Source organism: Astatotilapia calliptera, chromosome 3 (genome assembly GCF_964374335.1).
Source record: "Astatotilapia calliptera chromosome 3, fAstCal68.1, whole genome shotgun sequence".
Classification (NCBI taxonomy): Eukaryota; Metazoa; Chordata; class Actinopteri; order Cichliformes; family Cichlidae; genus Astatotilapia; species Astatotilapia calliptera.
The window spans coordinates 52,096,162-52,114,862 of NC_137424.1; the positions used below are offsets into that span (position 1 = coordinate 52,096,162).

Below are 18,701 nucleotides of genomic sequence, written 5' to 3' on the forward strand. Positions count from 1 at the left end.
AAATGGTTCCAAAAGAAAGTTGTGCAGATGTTGTAGACTTCAGCACAACTGTCCATCTGCTTAAACATCACCTGGACATCTTTGTTGGATTTTCTAGTGACAGAGTTCAGGAATTTGTTTATAATAACCTTTCTCTGTTTCAAAGAAAATTTAATTAAAAAAGAAATCTTGTTTGAGAGGAATGTAAGAACACCAAGAATAAAATGCACTCTGCAATGGTGACTTGAACTTCTGACCTTCCAGTCTGTCTAATTCTTATCGTCTTGAGCTAGATGATCCTTAATGCTTTCTTTATTGCAATAATCTGATCTTCAATGCTTCGTAAGACACTGCTGTTGTACATGGAAACAGCTTTAACATCTGTTGGTCTACAGTTCAGTTTTTTGCCATCATTCTTCAACCAGCTTTGATGGGTGAGTAACATCATCGGAGGGACAGGTTGTCGTCACTGACAAAAGTTAAAGGATGTGTCAAACTCTCTGACCCCACCAGCTCTGGACCCAGACATCTATCTTGGGATAAAAGCCATGTTGGGATGTGGGCACCATCTGGGGACGGGTGGGGAACGTCTGCAGGGAATAGACAGGAAAATGTGGAAAATACCAACTGGGGCTCTTTCATGATTTGAGCCTTGCTGTCTCTGACGTGAAACATCCTGCATCCTCTGACCTGATACTGCAGTGCCCCAACAGTCATGTGATATCAGCAGTTCTTTTCTGAACCTGGTTCACCTCCTATTAGCCCAGCACATAAAAGCAAATCCGGCACAGATTTTATCTGAATTCAATACTTCTTTATCCCCCTTCTCAGAATAAATTCCTGAAGAGTTTGACTCTCATCCCCTCCTCGTCTTTGACAAGTTGCCCGTTGCTTGTGTAACAACACTAAGTCACATTAAGAAGTGGATTTTTGAACAGATAATGCTCACTTGAAATGACTGGGGCCTGAGCAAAGCTCCTTAAAACCAAGAAAAGTGCTTGCAGCAGATTTCAATAAGCAAAGATTTAAATGCACTGGGTTATGCATTGGCTTCCAGTATTATCTATTTCAAAGGTTACCACATCCATATAAGAAATTTTAAAAAGGTGCTTTGCAAAGACTTGGTAGGGACTGAAATATTTTTCAGTGATTACAGGAACAAATGTAATGATAGTGATGACATAATGGGGATCTGGAGGCAAAAGCTCCTTGTTAGGATATTTATTGGTTTTAGCCTCATCAGGGTAACTGTTGAGACCACCAGTGTCCATTCAAGGAATCAAGGAACCCACTCAAGGATATCTAACTAATGTCTTATATGTTATAGTGCAAAAAAATATACTGACAGCAAACATTACCAATACATTTATAACTTCTGAGAGAAATCTGGCAGGCAAGAGGAAATAATACATCTATGATTTAAATAATAACATAAGAGTTGTCCCAAGACCAAAGGATGAAACACTGCCCACAAACGGTCTAGCTGAGCAGTGCCCAACCTTTTTTTGTGCCATGGACGTGTTTAATGTCAGACAATATTGTCACGGACGGCCTTTAAGGTGTCGCGGATGAATACAACAAAATAAAATGACACGACCAAGACAAAAACTGTATCATTTTGCAAATATAATAATAAACGCGAAATCACGGTGTAATTGTGAAACTTTATTAGCAGCGTCCTCCTGAAATGCGCCAAGAACATTGAGAGTAACATCCTCCTCTCTGCCCCTTAATGCTCTCTGGTTGCTATGGTAACGCGTACATATTTCTTTCAAAATAACAACTACAACACGGGAAAAGACCCAGGGAAACCTAGTTAACGGTAAAAACCCTGAAAAAGATCAATTTCACACCCGAGCCTCAACTCTCGCAGACCGGTCTGTGGCCCGGGGGTTGGGGACCACTGTTCTTGATGTCAAAGACATTTAATGTCGTGGGCCACACACAGCCCACTTTGATCTTAAGTGGGGCGGACATTGAAACTATAAAATAAATAAGTTAAACTACAGAAGAAGTTCCGATAGTTCGTTGCTCAGACTGTCCGCTAAAATAAAGAAATATTGGATACAAACATTGGATCTATATTAAAGAAACACTGAAACATTAATTCACTGAAAACGCTTTTTAAATAGTAGTGGAAAAACTTGCTTTTTAAATGGTTTATCTGTTACTTAGTAGTAATATTGGGTTGTTTTTATCAGTATGAAGAGCTGTAAAACATATGAAAACATAGTTTAGATCACACTTTGCCCCATGAGGTTGAATTGAGGAAGTATTTAGGGATAAATTGGATTTTTTTTTTTAAAAATCTTTCTGGATGAGTGAATAAGGATCCATGAGAGCAAAACTATTTTTTTTTCAAATTTTCTTGATGTTCAGCTGACAACTTTCAAAAAAGTGACAAAAGGGGAACTTTCAAATCTTTCACGTCCACTTTAAAACCTTCTCATATTGAGATTACCATTATCTTTCCAGTTTTAGGTCTCTCTTCAAACTCAAACAAATAAATATTATCTAAATTTAATAAATTTAATACCATTTAAAATCCCACGCAGCAGCTCTGCTTATTCAGCGGTGTCTCTGAGTCACCGCTTCTCCTGGTTTACGAACCGAACAACCATCGAGCCTCCAGGCAGCACTTGAGCCCGCCCACTGTGTGAGCTGAGGTGCAAAGCGATCCTCCAGCCTCAGAAGTCAGTAAATCAGTGCAATGCTGGCATTCGTGGTCCACCAACAGAAAATCCATCATAAAGTTTAAACATCCAGAGAGAGCTGCCAGGGCCGACAGATGCACACGGGCGTATACGCGATGATGGATACACGTGGACAGTGCAAGGAGACTGAGGAGCCACTGAGAGATGCCAAGAGTGAAGTCATAGCTACAACTTGAAGGTGAATTCAAAACAAAGTGGACTTCTTTTTACAGACTGTATAAACAAAAAAAAGAGAGGGAGAGAAGGAGGAAAAAATATGGCGAGAGGTGTTTCCACTGATTTCTCTGCAGCTCCTCGCCTCAGATTTACACAAAGACAAAACCCTCGGAGGCTTAAGAAGTTGGGAATCCTACGGTTTTCCTGTCATAACTCAACCAAAGTCTTCCAAGGACAAGAGTAAGCTGTGGGCTTACTGAGTGCACAGGTTAAGTAACATGCACACGCAACACTGATGTTATCCATTGTTTCTTGGGAAGATGATGGCAACCTTTCTGTATGTGATTAAAAAGCCTCTGAACCAGTTCCATAGCTCTGCGCTCTGGAAACACTTCTTATCACTCAACTCGAGTCGAGAAGAGTCACCCCCGAGGATCTGACGATACAGGCTGTGAATCCACTTGAATCAAACAGACTGAGCTGACACAAGATGACACTGATGCAGAAACTTCACAGGGTCATTTATCAGTCAGCGCATTATAAATGCTGCATTCGTGACTTTCAAAAATATATTCTTAGTATTTACAGATAAGAGTATGTTTGGAACGCCGTAAATGCAACATGCAGCTGATCCGAGCAGAGTCGCCCAGAGCGTAAATGATTAAATAATAATTACACAAAAGAAAGGTTAGGAAAATCTGGTTATGTTTCGTGTCTCTGAAAGAAAAAAATATCAGAATATCTGATTTTTAAATCACGGCCTTAAATGACCTATAATATTGGTTGGACTTTAATAGTTAATAGTTTACTTTTTAAGAGTTCTATACCCAAATCACTCTCTTTGCTCCATGTGACTGTAACATGGCAAGAAAACATCACTACTGTGAATCCTGAGGAAAACTAAATCATCTTACAACTCAATGTGGTGAGAGGCTGTGTTTGATAAACAAGCTGAAGAAGCAATACAAAAAAGGGAACAGAATGTCCTTCATATGATGTAGGATTAACTTGTGAAATGCTAAAGGAAACCAGATTTTCACTATGGAGACACATCAACACATTCAATGCCTCAAATGTTTTGCAGGAAAAACAGGAATAGCTGCACACAAACACTGAATATTGGTGCCACGTTCAAAGTCATTTAAAACACATTTTCATCCCCGTTGTGATGCTCGGTGTGAACTTCAGCAGGTCATCCTGACCTAAACGCGCTGAGTTGGTATCATGTGATTAATCTGATACTTCAACTGCTTGCGCTATCAAGCAGTTGAACGGGAGTACCCAATAAAGTGACCAGTGAGTGCATGTTGACCACAAAAACAGTGTTGCAAAGAAATGCCAAATGCTGTTGATGTCATTTAGAAAACAGTCTTTTCATGACAGTTTGTCCATCAGAGAGTGCATCCATATGTTGCTTTGTTTAACCATAACGTCTCCCACAAAGCCTGCACACAACAGATACCCATTACCTCAAAATTATAGACACCATTTAAAACATTTCCTTTTGTCTCTGAAGTATCTAAGTGTTTAAACAGCACTAGAAGAATAACTATCGCAACAGCACCAAAATTATGAACAGACAGATTAATGACAACTGAACCTGCAGCTGGAAGTGGTCAGCGTCACTCCGGTTATATAACACCGACCACGGCTGATGAGAGATTGCAGACTGTTTATGAGGACAGCCTGTAGGCGCTGGCACTCACTCGTGCATCACTGCTGCAGCCATGCACATGCACACAGACGCTGGAAGCCATGCACGTGCAGGAAAACGCTGAAGGCATCACCAGAGTTGATTATGATATAAAGTTTAAAGAATACAGGCTATTTTTGTTTTCGCTCATCTGTACTGAATCATGGCAAAGTGGGTGATTGACCACGATGTTAAACATTTGAGCTCGAACTAAACTCTGTGGTCACTGTAAACTGTACGGGTGCAACACATACAAACACACGTATACCCACTAAGTAACAATTTCAAGAAAACTAAAGCACGCTCAGTGACCAGCTTCCTCCAAAACCTCTTTTTGCACAAGACTGAAAGGATGTTTTTTAATGACGCTTATATGAACTATATGAACTGACTTCCTGTTGAAGCCAGGTCCAATAGGCACCAAGAGAAATAGAGCTTTTGTTAGTTTTGCATTTTTCAGCTCCTGATGTTTCCCTATTGATTTTACCCTGAAACACAATCTTTTCCTGAACCTCACTTAGTAGTTTTCTGTGTCTAAGCCCAACTATAGAGACAGTGACAAAACAAAAGTTAAAAACAACTAAAGGAAATCTCTTTAACGTCTCCTACCTCCTGATTCAGACTTCGTCTCTAATGCTGGAGTCACATTATGAAAAACATCCTGTTGTTGTCCTCAAGTCAACTTTTGTGTATCAAGATGGTGATAAAACAACAATAAGACCGAGTGAGCCCGATATCAGTTTCTAATTGATTAAGGTCAAGCTGTCAATTACAGCTGGACAGCGTGATTAACTGTGAAAAACAGGTAAAAATTGCAAATCCACAAACACAGAAATCCCCATTCCTCATAGCAGTTGCTGCAAGCAAGTGATTTAACTGACAAATGACATAAGTACTCAACATTTACCAATTACACAGCAATTATTTGCAAAGCTTAGCCAGTCTGTCTGATTGTAGTTAGTCCCAGTTAAACCACGATTGCTTGGAGACAGGTTGCCTCCCATCAGCTGACTATGTAATTGGGTTGTGATTACAAGTGGTTGCCAAAGGGTGACAGCAAAAAAAAAAAAAAAAAAATACAGTCTCTTTTCTAGTCTGACTTTTTCTAGTTGCAAGGAAGTTCAATTCAATTTTATTTTATTTGTATAGCATCAAATCACAACAACAGTCACCCTCAAGATGCTTTATACCAGATGACCCCCTATGAGCAAGTACTTGGTGACAGTGGGAAGGAAAAACTCCCCTTTAATAGGAAGAAACCTCCAGCAGAACCAGGCTCAGGGAGCCTGCCGCGAGGACAAAAGATAAACACTTCCAGTCATTTTTTACTGTAATGTGACTGAGCTGAAAAATGGGATTCTTGGCACAGTCATCGCTGACGACGTCTGCCAAAGAACAACTTGTGAATACAGGAGACATGCAAGTAGCTTCTGACAAAATGGCATTGTTACAGCGACCCTTTGTAGTGATCAAAGACATATTTATGACCTACTTTTTGAGTGTTAATAAGCAGAAAGAGCCTTGCATCTGATAGGAAGTTAGCATTATTTATCATTAATGTGAAAAATTTAGAGGAGACTTCTCCTTTAATGTCATGGGTCCTGTTGGGAAGTCAGACAAGTGCAGACGAGACAACATTTTGCAAAATGTTTTCCCTCCTCCAAAATTCATTTGGCAGTCTATTATAATTGTCTGGAGTATAACTTATGAGAACTTTCCAAAATTTTGTCTGAGTCTAAAGGAACAACAGAGAAACTGCTGAACTAATAAAGCAAGACCAAAAGACAGCTCTGAAATACAGCGATGAAGATGATTTAAAACTTTAGCCAAGACTTTCCAAAGCCTCTGGAGAAAATCAAAACTCCTGCTGTCATGCAGTGATTAAATTTATTGAAGTTATTTGAGGTTATTTAATAGTACTTCAGCTATTACACAAATTTTATCAGCCTTTTGCAGCTCAACAGCCAGACTGTATTTCATTATATTACAGCTTAAGGTGGTCAAATTTGTGAGTTGGCAGGTTGACTTTGGCTTTTAGATGTTGTCATACATTTTTCTGTCTGAGATAAACTCAGAAGGCCAGATAGGATAGACATGGAGATCACGGTGAAACTAATACAGCAAAGAAACTGGTGGTTGGTGTTGAAAAGCCATACACATCACACCCTCACATTTCTCCACAGTTATCAGAAATCACTTGCCCTCCAGTTATACTCATGCCCAGTTAAATCATTAGTGGTATCACAGTAGCATGGGGCAAGCAGAACTCACTACCCCAAGTTGGAGGAGGAGCCCTGACAAGTCTGGAATGAAAAGTTTGTTTTAGTTTGCATTTTTTTTTCAAAGTAATTAGTCAGAATTAAATTGCCTGAATAAATTGGTTGGGGACTGAACTTTGATTGGAAAACACAGTAGAGACTCTCATTTATCCCTTAAAGATGAAGCAAAATTCACCCGGCATTCAGACTTGCCTATATGGTTGTTGCCAGTTTATGTTATCCAGGTGACAGCTAATGTGCACCTTATCAAAAGAGAAAAGAAACTAAGGAGATGAGGAGAGGCCAAACTGTTGGAAGCCAGATGTTAACATCTTTCTTTAAAGGTGATCAAAGGATGACCGATAGCTAAACCATTCGTAACCTCTCAGCAGTCGATAAAGACAGTGGGAAAATGTCAGATATGAGACTATATCTTACAATAATCTTCAATAATTCACAAAAATCTGTTTCTCTGCTAGTTTGTTTCTTTGTCCCCCAACTGCTCCACCACAATCAGGAACTGAACATACAAACTTGGTACGCAGGTACATCTTAGGCTCCTGAAAGTTTTTAACTACATCACATATTATTACATCATCAGGTTTCCTAGAAATCCTGTGACAACCGGCTGAAATATCCTGTTTTTAACACCTATTGAAAGTATTGTAACATCCAGTTTATATCCACAAAATTTTGTTATACAAGACACCATGTTTCCTAGCAACTATCTAAAAATGACCCATTTTTCCATTTATGCGTCTACAACACTTTATAAAAGTATTATATCATTTTTATTTTAGAACAACATTTATATCCACGAAACATCAATTATATGTGATAATTTCAGATGTCATCATGTTTTCTGACATCTACCTACAGTGGGGCAAAAAAGTATTTAGTCAGCCACCGATTGTGCAAGTTCCCCCACTTAAAATGATGACAGAGGTCAGTAATTTGCACCAGAGGTACACTTCAACTGTGAGAGACAGAATGTGAAAAAAAAATCCATGAATTCACATGGTAGGATTTGTAAAGAATTTATTCGTAAAGTAGGGTGGAAAATAAGTATTTGGTCACCTCAAACAAGGAAAATCTCTGGCTCTCACAGACCTGTAACGTCTTCTGTAAGAAGCTTTTCTGTCCCCCACTCGTTACCTGTATGAATGGCACCTGTTTGAACTCATCATCTGTATAAAAGACACCTGTCCACAGCCTCAAACAGTCACACTCCAAACGCCGCCATGGCCAAGACCAAAGAGCTTTCGAAGGACACCAGGAAAAGTATTGTAGACCTGCACCAGACTGGGAAGAGTGAATCTACAATAGGCAAGCAGCTTGGTGTGAAAAAATCAACTGTGGGAGCAATCATCAGAAAATGGAAGACATACAAGACCACTGATAATCTCCCTCGATCTGGGGCTCCACGCAAGATCTCATCCCGTGGGGTCAAAATGATCATGAGAACGGTGAGCAAAGATCCCAGAACCACACGGGGGGACCTGGTGAATGACCTGCAGAGAGCTGGGACCAAAGTAACAAAGGTCACCATCAGTAACACACTACAACGGCAGGGAATCAAATCCCGCAGTGCCAGACGTGTTCCGCTGCTGAAGCCAGTGCATGTCCAGGCCCGTCTGAAGTTTGCCAGAGAGCACATGGATGATACAGCAGAGGATTGGGAGAATGTCATGTGGTCAGATGAAACCAAAGTAGAACTTTTTGGTATAAAGTCAACTCGTCGTGTTTGGAGGAAGAAGAATACTGAGTTGCATCCCAAGAACACCATACCTACTGTGAAGCATGGGGGTGGAAACATCATGCTATGGGGCTGTTTTTCTGCCAAGGGGACAGGACGACTGATCCGTGTTAAGGACAGAATGAATGGGGCCATGTATCGTGAGATTTTGAGCCAAAACCTCCTTCCATCAGTCAGAACTTTGAAGATGAAATGAGGCTGGGTCTTCCAACATGACAATGATCCAAAACACACCGCCCGGGCAACAAAGGAGTGGCTCCGTAAGAAGCATTTGAAAGTCCTGGAGTGGCCTAGCCAGTCTCCAGACCTCAACCCCATAGAAAATCTGTGGCGGGAGTTGAAAGTCCGTGTTGCTCGGCGACAGCCCCAAAACATCACTGCTCTCGAGAAGATCTGCATGGAGGAATGGGCCAAAATACCAGCTACTGTGTGTGCAAACCTGGTAAAGACCTATAGTAAACGTTTGACCTCTGTTATTGCCAACAAAGGTTATGTTACAAAGTATTGAGTTGTATTTTTGTTATTGACCAAATACTTATTTTCCACCCTGATTTACGAATAAATTCTTTACAAATCCTACCATGTGGATTCATGGATTTTTTTTCACATTCTGTCTCTCACAGTTGAAGTGTACCTCTGGTGCAAATTACTGACCTCTGTCATCATTTTAGGTGGGGGAACTTGCACAATCGGTGGCTGACTAAATACTTTTTTGCCCCACTGTATAGCAACAGGCTAAAATCGCTTGTACTTTTAAATTTATATAAGCACCTTACAAACCCATCAAATTATTTTCATTTCACAACCAACAGCACTAACAGACCAAACAACACTCGCGCTTGTGTATTTAAATTTACTCTTGGCTGTAAATGTCAAAAACAGCCAAAAACACACCTGGTATGCGTTGGTTAAAATGACATTTGGTAGGTGGGGGAACAGTAGGGGCAAGTTTAATGGTGCAGCATGAAAAAGTTGTCTCAACTTGTGAGTTCTAGTAGATTTGTTTTCAGTAGATTTGTGCAAAAAAGGCTTTGATCAGCTCACCTGCGCTGATGTTGGTGCTCTGAAGGTTCACTGATCTTTATGGATTTAGCCAGCTGCAGTATATAAGCAGATGTTACATGAGCTGTTATGGTTGCTTTCCATAATGTCTACCTTCAAAACACCAGCATTGCAGCTGCCAAGAGGCTAATGACCTCTGCATTACTGGGTTGCTACATCCATCTTTTCTATTGTTTGTCACTATTTGTCACTGCCCCCTTTATGCTTTCAATTTCATTTTCACGAGTTTACACTTATATCAAGTGGTGTCCATTAGTCAGCAGGAAGCGCAATGCAGTGCACACATAGGTCTGAGCAAATACAAACAACACATAAAAACTACAGCAGGATAGGAGGTAAGTTTTGGTGATATAGTGAGGATAGTGAAGACAGAGGAAAAGAGAGAGAGAAAGAAACAACAAAAAGGCCTAAAAGAGCCCAAACTGTTAAAATACTCCAGAAATCCTTAAATTCTTACTCTGTCTTTGAATCTGAATGTTTTGTTTATGTATAGATAAGATTTTTTTCCTTATTAATTCTTGTGTTCTCTTCTCTAACACTTTTTCTTATCAACTCTGTTTTTCTTTAAATCTCCGTGGGTGATGTGACTAAGGCTATTATCGTAATCGAAAAAACTAAAAGCCTTAATGTCAACAGAGTAAGTCTGACTGAAGCACACGCGCTTAATATTTAAAATTTAAAAAGCTTACTGGAGTCGTTCAGCTTGCAGGCCAAAAGTCAGACCGAGAATTGTCTTGTCAATTTTGCTTGATAAAGTCAGACAGGAAGCACGGCGAGATAGCCATCGTTTCTGAACAAGTAGGAACTAAGAAGCGATGATGGTTGCGTGTGGTTGTGGTTGAATGCTGGTGTCAGCAAGAAAAGCTAGAAACAGCCATCTGCAGCCTGAGGTTCTTGTGCAACTTGATTATGAAGGCGTGGCTGCGCGTGCACTTGATTGATTGCGGTAAATGAGGGAGGTGTTTCCTCTTGAAATTCAAAAATCATTAAACAAAAATGGGGGAGGCAGGAAAACATATGGAGGCACATCTGGGGCACATTCGCAACTGAAATAGGTGTTTGCTGTGTTTTTAATACCTATAAACTTCAACCAAGGCTCCAAGGGTCAACTTTCCAATCCATGAATGACTGAAAATTTCAACCCAATTTCAGTTTAACAAGTATTTCTCCTCTATAACTGAAAGAAGGGCCGCAAGCTTCATTTTTCCACGTTATATTTCGATAAAATGCTTCTCGGACTGAGACTGCTTCCTAAACTGGTGAGCCAAATCCCCCCTAAACTCAGATTTAAGGTGAGCTCTGAGCAGCTATCAACTCCCTGCAGATAAGCTTCAACCTCTGAATGCGTGTCACTCGCCACAGCAACGCTCAGGCGTTCAAGAGAAATATCTCAGGCCACAGACTCATGAGAGGTGTTCACATTTTCATCTTATTGCAAAAACAAACACAAAAGACCCGATTTATCATTCAAGTATGAAGACATTAAGAGCAAAAATAAGAATCTTTCATACTCCAGACCATTTTTTTCTTTTTTTGTCCAAGATAATCAATCAAAACGTGTTAAACACAAATAGTTTAGAACCTCAAAGGAAAACTCCAAATAGAATAAATGAAAGTTTTTTCTTTGCTTTTTAACCAAGTTAGCAACAGTTGCAAACCTTCACCAGCCTGATAACGAGCTTCTGCTTCTGATGAAGAAGTCAAAGCTCCAGTTGACACGTGGGGCCAAATCCCCAACGCTTTAAAGGGATTTGGCCACTTTGTGGAGCTAATAACACGCCAGAGTGGGATTCACAAATCAAGAAGACAAGCACAAAATATGATTGAGCCGTGCACGTATCCGTGACTGGTGCGGCGGTGAAGCAAGTCAGAGGCAGATGGGGTAACGACAGGCAGACAGGCTATGCTAGTAGGGAAACGAGAGATGGCAGATGGACAGATGCAGATATGCTAGTGTGAGAGGGAAGTGATGCAGCTGTCTGGTAATGTCTGAGAGGCAGGAAAAGCAGGCATGGAGAAATATATTTGGACTATTAACTTTTAAGATTTAGCTGGACCTGGTTTTTGCCTGCTGAAGCCAAGTGATGCTCCAAAGCAGATGGCAGAGGCCCTCGGTTTTCAAGTCGTAAAGAAATGATCAACGATCATTTCGCCCACGCTCTCGCAATTCACACATCTGCAGTTTCGTAATTGCCACTGAAATCAGTGCAGCTCAAACTCTCTTTTGCAGTCAGAGGCACTTTGGCAGGTTTGCGCTTCTGGTTTGCCAGTTTTTAATCTTTCTCCTTGTTGCTCCAGTTAAATTTAAGGCAAGTCAAAACTCTGTGTAATCTGGAGTATTTCGCCAAACGCTGAAACCATCAACATTTTTTCTTGTGGGAGAAAAACAAGATATGAGTGTTTTTCCAGTCTTCGAGCTAAGAGGCATTGATGTGAAGCAACACTGATAAAAAAACAAACAAACCCAAACATCTTAAACTACTGATTGTGAACCAGTGATCCAACCAGTGATCCCAATCTGAATATGATGCCAACTCCTCGGTTTGGTGTTAAAATACGTTATGGTAAATGGAGCAGGATAACAGAAATGAAAAGAGTCACCTGCACCATGTCTTCTTTCAGCTCAGCATGAGTCTGTACTGCAAAGCACTGCTACTTAACTACGTATGTTTCTCCCCCACCTGCTCCAGGTTCAGAGCCTGGGTCAATACCCTGTGCTCTTTTGGATGACCTTGAGTTATTCCCTGGCAGTTTTTGAGGGGTAAAAGTGTATGCCGCCTTGCTGGGGGAGGCTGCAAACACTGTGGAGTGACAATGCCATTCAGGATGGCTGAGCACGGTCTGCGCAATGGTTAAGGGATTGGTGCATGTTACAGTAACATCCGCATGACTGCAAAGACCTGAGGGTAACCCCAGCAAGTCGTCACATATTAATGAAATGATAAAAATACAAGCTGTGAGTCGGAGTCTCCATGGTGATGTTTGCAGATTACATTATGGTCTATAGTGAGAGAAGGTGGATGAGTTTAAATAGCTGGGGTCAACCACCCAAAGCAACAGACAGTGCACAAGAGAGAGGAAGGAGAGAGCAGGCAGGGTGGAGTGGGTGAAGACGAGTGTCGGGAGTGACTTGTAAGATAGTGGACATATTGGACAAAGGATGCAAAGTATCCAAAATAAGAAGAAGAAGAAGAAGAAGAAAAATGACCTTCTGGGGAATATATGTAGCTCTTTATGTACTAAATACTTCACTTTGTAAAGCTGTTTGCGTACTTTTTCAAGTATCTATTTACTTCTGGTCAGGGAGCATACACATACACAGACTATTACATCATCATTATATTAAAGTTATGAGTCACAAAGACATATTAATGACCTGAAAGATACTAAAAAGTCCATAGTGCTGACCAACGGAGGATATTGATGCTGATTGTGCTTTGCTGCTATTAAGTTTCCTTAAACTAAAACACGCTGCTGTGCCATTAATTATCCTAATCTGAACCAAGTTGCACTGCATTACACAGAGTTGTAGCAGGCTGCAGGATGCCTGCAGTGACTAAAATGTTTGTGTTGCACTGTGTGAAAGAAAAATGTAACGACCGGGATGAATGAAATAAAGCACTTTGTACTTAAGCATGCGGGATTGCATAACTAATAGTAAATAATTAGGTGGACTATCAGGAAAAAGATAATCAACCACTTGATACATGCATGGAGGTCAAAGTAGACATTTAAACATTAAAGTAACGTCATAAAAATATTTTGCCTTTATTGTCTGCAGTGACATAACATGACATATTTTCCTTGTCATGCCACTGAGACTGTTTTTCTCTGCTTGTAGAACAGATAATGAAGGCTTATTTTAGTCGAAGAGCCAAGGAACAACTGATATAATTATTAATTTTTTGAAACCACAGCTATGAAACTGACAGAGGTGGAGACTTCATGCATTTCCAAAATTTTCAGGCCAAGAAAGAAACATTTCACAAATGAATAATTTTACAGGAATGATGGATTTGGGCGTTACTGCAAGGGAGAAATATTTGGGAATGCTGGAAGAACAAGTTCAGCCGAGTTTAATGATAGCGCAATAACAACACAGATGATAAAGAAGGAGCAGCAGCAGCGGGGGGGGCATGTGATCGATTAAAAAAAAAAAACAACTAAAAGGCCTTCAACAATGCTCTCTAATCTCTGACTGCACATCTTGCTCCTTTACAGCTGCACCATGCAAAGAGGAGTTTAAAAGGTGAGTGCCTGCAGCAAACACACACACAGTTAGAGAGGTCCATGTGCGTTACCTACCACATAGTAGAAATGCATGTCTGCGCGCACAGGTCGGTCTCATAAGTGCTGGAAGCGTGCAGGTGAGCGGCGTCCATCCAGCAGCGGCATTAGCCAGCAGTGCGCGTCTGTCCCAGGTACAGATACTCCAAACTGGATGCTTCTGCTCCCCTTCCTCTTTCCCAATGTTGCTCCTGACCCCTCTCTCTTTCTCTCTTCCCTCCTGCACTTGACGTTTACTCCTCCCCCTCCTTGTTTTTCTCCTCCCCACATGACTTCAGTGCCTCCCCCTCTCTCTTTCTCTCTCTTTTTTTTTGGTTCCACTTCCTCTCTTTTCTTTTTTTCTTTCATCGCTTTTCCAGTGTAATTACTTCCCCGCCCCCAATCCACCACCTTTATTTTCTATCTTTCTTTTTTCCAGCATCATTATTTAATTTTATTTTTCAGATCATGTGTCATTTTTTTTAACAGTTTTGTAAATGTTTTAGTCAGTAAAGCAGGGGGAGAAGTCGCTCTGTCTCTCTGGGCGTCTCTGTGCTGATTGCAGATTGGTGTCAGTTCTTCCTGTGTGTGTGTGTGTGTGTGTGTGTGTGTGTGTGTGTGTGTGTGTGTGTGTGTGTGTGTGTGTGTGTGTGTGTCATAGATAACACGGCGTGCTCTCCGCTGTCAGAAACAGGAAGAATGGAGCTCTGTAGTTTGGCCCTGATGAGAGAGCCTTCCCCTCCGTGTGTGTGCGCACTGGCGAGCCTATCCTTGTGAGGACCGCACTGAGTGTTTTTGACCATGGAGGTGAGGACAGTTTGTGGGACATATTCAAAGGCCCACCTCCTACATCATTCCCTCTCTCACCTGAAGAACGCTGGGAGCACTGTGAGAAAGGATACTCCATGGATCTACCTCAACGACCGACCACAGTATGTGATAACTCAGGGCTGTGTGTCGGACAGGGTCGTCTGCAGTACGGTCATTCCTGTTGGAAAACAGAGAGTCCGCAGGTCTTTTCTTCCTACTGCTGTCAGACTCCACAAGAAAACGTTTGCAGCTGAGCAAACACACACATCTACACATGTGCAATAAAACTAAGTGTATTTTTTTCTGACAGTGTAGTATTTTATTATATTGTATATACACTCAAAAAAATGAATGAGGTGGATTGTTCAGTGTATATTAATTATTTATTTTCATTTTACTTAAAATATATGTTTTTGTTAAGTTAACATATGTTTTTCTAATCAAGTCTACGTAATTGTGTCTATTATTCAACGTACATAATACTAATGTGTTACTTGATCGCATAACATTTAAGTTAAGTCAATTAGGATCGATATACCTTGTATATCCACAAGGTGGCAGTAATGCAAAAACAGTTGTAATGAAACCGCGCAGAACAAGAAGGTTTCACGGCTTGTGCCTGCTCATGCGCAAGACTTCAAATTTAACTGAAAAAGGCTGTTTTGGCGCCAAGCTGCTGTTTCTTTGAGAGGTAAGACCACTTTTTTCTTTGACTATGTTGTGTAGTATCTATATGTCCAGCATGGTTATATTTTGCGTTTGTCTTACAAGACATGTTATATCGTTTGCGTGTGCTTGTTTTACATTAGTTTTACTGGGTCCTGGACATGCTTATTTTGTGGACTGTGTAAGAAACATTTTTATTGTTTTTTGTTTTATTAAGGGATTAGCTACAGGGGTTCATGGGGTTATTCTTTCAAGGGGTTATTTTTCCATTTGCTTTCTTGGGATTCCTTTTCTGTAATCCGAGAGTCGGAAATATCGAATAGGATAGCAAGGATAGCATAAAGTGACATTTAAAATCCAAAAAGTCAAGGGCGAAAGCCACTGTGACACCATTGTTCTGCTCTATCAGTAATCTGTATTATGTAAAAATGGTCTGTAAATACAGCATGTTTCCTAGCGGAGTTATACATATCAATGTAGTTATAAATTACAGTTTGTGAAAGTACACACTTAATTTTTTAAATAAAATTATTCAAGACATATGAGTGGACAGACAATGGAGGTCGACAGACCTGGTGATAATTGCTTCTATAGAAAGTTAGCACATGGCAGTGTCAATCTCTTGCTTTTCTTCTGAGTAGTATTTTATTTAGTTGTAATTCAAACAATAATTTGCTTCTTGAAATTAAGGAATTATTTTTTTTCTTTATAAATCTCAGATCCTGCCTTTACCTGCTCCCTCCTATACTGATGTGGTGTATGTGGTATTGCTGAGCTTGTATGTGGTATGTGAACTGTTATACTTTTAAAAACAAAACTGTTTTATAAGTTAAGTTTTCTTTTGTGACCCATCCCATGCCCCTGTTATTTCTTCTCCACATCTGAACCATGGTAAAGGTTGCAGTTCAAGGGCCTGAGGCATGAAATTCTTTTCAGATCAGCTGTGATCAATATTTTTTGGAACTTGATAAATAACAATAAAAGCTGTAATGGCTCCATTAGCATTTTGTGTAAATGTTTGTGTTAAAATTATAGCTTTAATGAGGTCTTACTACATTAGTTTTAGTTTGTATATGTGTACATATAGTATGTATATTTACAGTACAGTATGTTGTGTTTGTTGACATATTTTCAGGTGGAAGCAGAATATGTGAGGATTACTACTGCTGCACATGTTCCAAGGCTTTTTACACAACTTGACCAATACACTGACCAGCTCATAAAAGTCTTCAAGAAAAAAGGAGGCGTTGCAGGGAAGAAAATTAGACAAACTTTGGCCCCAGCCACACAGGTGCGTTATTCTGTTGGTAGCAAAATATTATGGCTAATAAGATCATTTTCAAATTTAAACAGCTAGTGTATGGTAGCTGCACAGTGCACTTACATTTATATTAAGCAAGACAAAGTTTGGTACTCAAAACGTTGGAAAATTTAAATTACCTAAACATATGTAAAATCTGATCCCTTGATTTAGGTTAAACCAGAAGTGAATGTTTTTATGTTATGTTTTGAATGCAAAAAAGATGATGTATTAGTTTGTCTTTACCTCCATTATGGACATATATAATGTGGTGGAAACCCTGCCCAACAGGTTAACTATTCATGTCCATGTGATGATTAGTTGGTCTTGTGTACATGTCTATCTGTGCAGTGGATATGTCATTCATTTTGCGTATAATGTGAGTTTCTGTCATCCTAAAGTATATCTGTTTTCTCTTCCTGTATCTCTGCCACTCTCTACAGAAGGAAACCATTGAAAAGGGGAGGGAGTGTGTCCTCAGGGCACTACCTTTTTACCTGAATGAAGACCCAAGCATCCTCTTCAAAGAATAATTGGTTGGTAATTTTAGTTTAGTTTTTTATCTGTATTAAACCAAATTTTGAATAACTAATGTTGTTGCATGTTGTTGTTGTTGTAATTTGTATGGAACCTGTTTAAATGTTTTGGGAAATCTTCTTGTATACCCAAACTATTTATATTTATCGTTGAATCTGTAGTCTAAAATAGTGGCGCACTGGGGTGCATGTTCCTAATATTGTGTTTACGTCATTAAAGGGTAGCTTTGGCCCTTTTTCTTTCTTTTTTTAAAACTGGATGCCATTTTTCTATGTTTTTGTGTCTAAGCTACAGCTGTTCAGAGGGAGCTGGAACAAATTACCCTTGCTATCTTTACCATCGAAAGAGCTGATGCCAGCACTCCTCCAGCCGATGTGGGTGTAAGCGCCAGACGTCTGCTTTATATTTTTATTTACAATTGAGTTCATGTTTGTTTTATAATTCATAGATTCATTACATAAGTCATCTTTTCAGGATTAATAAATGTGAAAATATATGTGTTTACATAAAGTAATTTTAAGTCACTGTTTTGGGATTGGAACCTAAAAGGGGGTACCTCTCACTTTAATTATGTAAGTGCAATAGTAGCATGAAACCCTGTGTGAGAGGGAAGGGGAGGAGCATGGACAGAGAGGTTAGGAGTCTCACGGTTTTCTGACCGTGTGCACAGCTAGTTCTGGATAACTGCTATTTTTTGGAACTTTCATGCTTTTTAGGAAGGAGTTCATTGTTACATCTTCCGTTTGTAATAAATAAACAGTCTTCAAATCATAATGCAACTGGAAGCATTTCTTTTGGAAACCAGGAACACGCGTCAGCCATAGACTCTTCTTTTTTGAACTTGGTTTATTGGAAATTACCCTACAGTGGGTATAACCATCTAGTGTGTCCTGCATGACCTGGAAGACCTGGCCTCTGCATGTGCACTCTTAATGGGTGGGATATATGCACTGAATCTCAGTTAACCTCAAGACTGAAAGCTAAGAGACAATCAAAAGTATTGAGATTTAAAGGATTTAATTGAGAGATGATACTGCACCAGAAATGTTTTAGGGTGGTGTGTATATTAGCATTCAAGGCATATTGTTATGAGGTGGAAATATGTTCATATTCAGTTTGTGTTACATTGTGTGCATTGTAAAGGTAATTGCAATACATACTAAAATTAAGGGTAAGTTAGGAGGTTGATCTGATATCCTCGTGTTGGTGTTGTTCCCAGATCATCATACTAAATGTTGTTCCAGGATCAACATTGCAAGTGACCAATCAGAATGTTGTGACGTCATACTTTTGCGACTTCAGGAAAAACCGGCGTAAAACAAAAAACTGTACTTAAGCTGCGTGAAACCGCCTCTGTCCGCCGATCAACTGACCCTAACCCTAACCGTAACCCTTTAATAAACAGTAAGCAGAATTGATATTGTCCTTGCAACATTGGAATTTCATAAATGCACGAATGGCTTGGAATAGAATAACGTCACAACAATGTGATTGGTCACTTGCA

The 18,701-nt window shown here is 39.9% G+C and overlaps 1 protein-coding gene and 1 long non-coding RNA gene across 5 annotated transcripts in view; one reads left to right on the top strand and one right to left on the bottom strand.

Annotated features, from left to right (window-relative positions):
* Positions 1 to 14,063, bottom strand: part of arhgap36 (Rho GTPase activating protein 36) — a 79,917-nt gene extending 65,854 nt beyond the window's left edge. The window contains exon 1 of one of the 2 annotated variants that reach the window (XM_026162571.2): positions 13,924 to 14,063. In XM_026162571.2, the coding sequence (XP_026018356.2) occupies positions 13,924 to 13,941 (18 nt within the window). In that variant the 5' untranslated portion in view covers positions 13,942 to 14,063. Of the gene's footprint in view, positions 1 to 10,307; positions 10,455 to 13,923 lie in introns of those variants that run through there. The other variant, XM_080298510.1, reaches the window with a different exon arrangement.
* On the top strand, positions 9,939 to 17,971 carry LOC145425468 (uncharacterized). Of its 3 annotated transcripts, XR_013906159.1 has the most exons (7): positions 9,939 to 9,953; positions 13,840 to 13,867; positions 13,956 to 15,385; positions 16,080 to 16,145; positions 16,496 to 16,651; positions 17,104 to 17,196; positions 17,486 to 17,971. It is a non-coding gene; the product is annotated as an uncharacterized LOC145425468 (long non-coding RNA). The 3 variants fall into 3 exon arrangements; XR_013906158.1 differs by lacking the exon at positions 9,939 to 9,953 and having other exon boundaries at positions 13,513 to 13,867; XR_013906160.1 differs by lacking the exons at positions 9,939 to 9,953; positions 13,840 to 13,867; positions 13,956 to 15,385 and adding an exon at positions 15,398 to 15,541.
* The last annotated feature ends 730 nt before the right edge of the window (positions 17,972 to 18,701 follow it).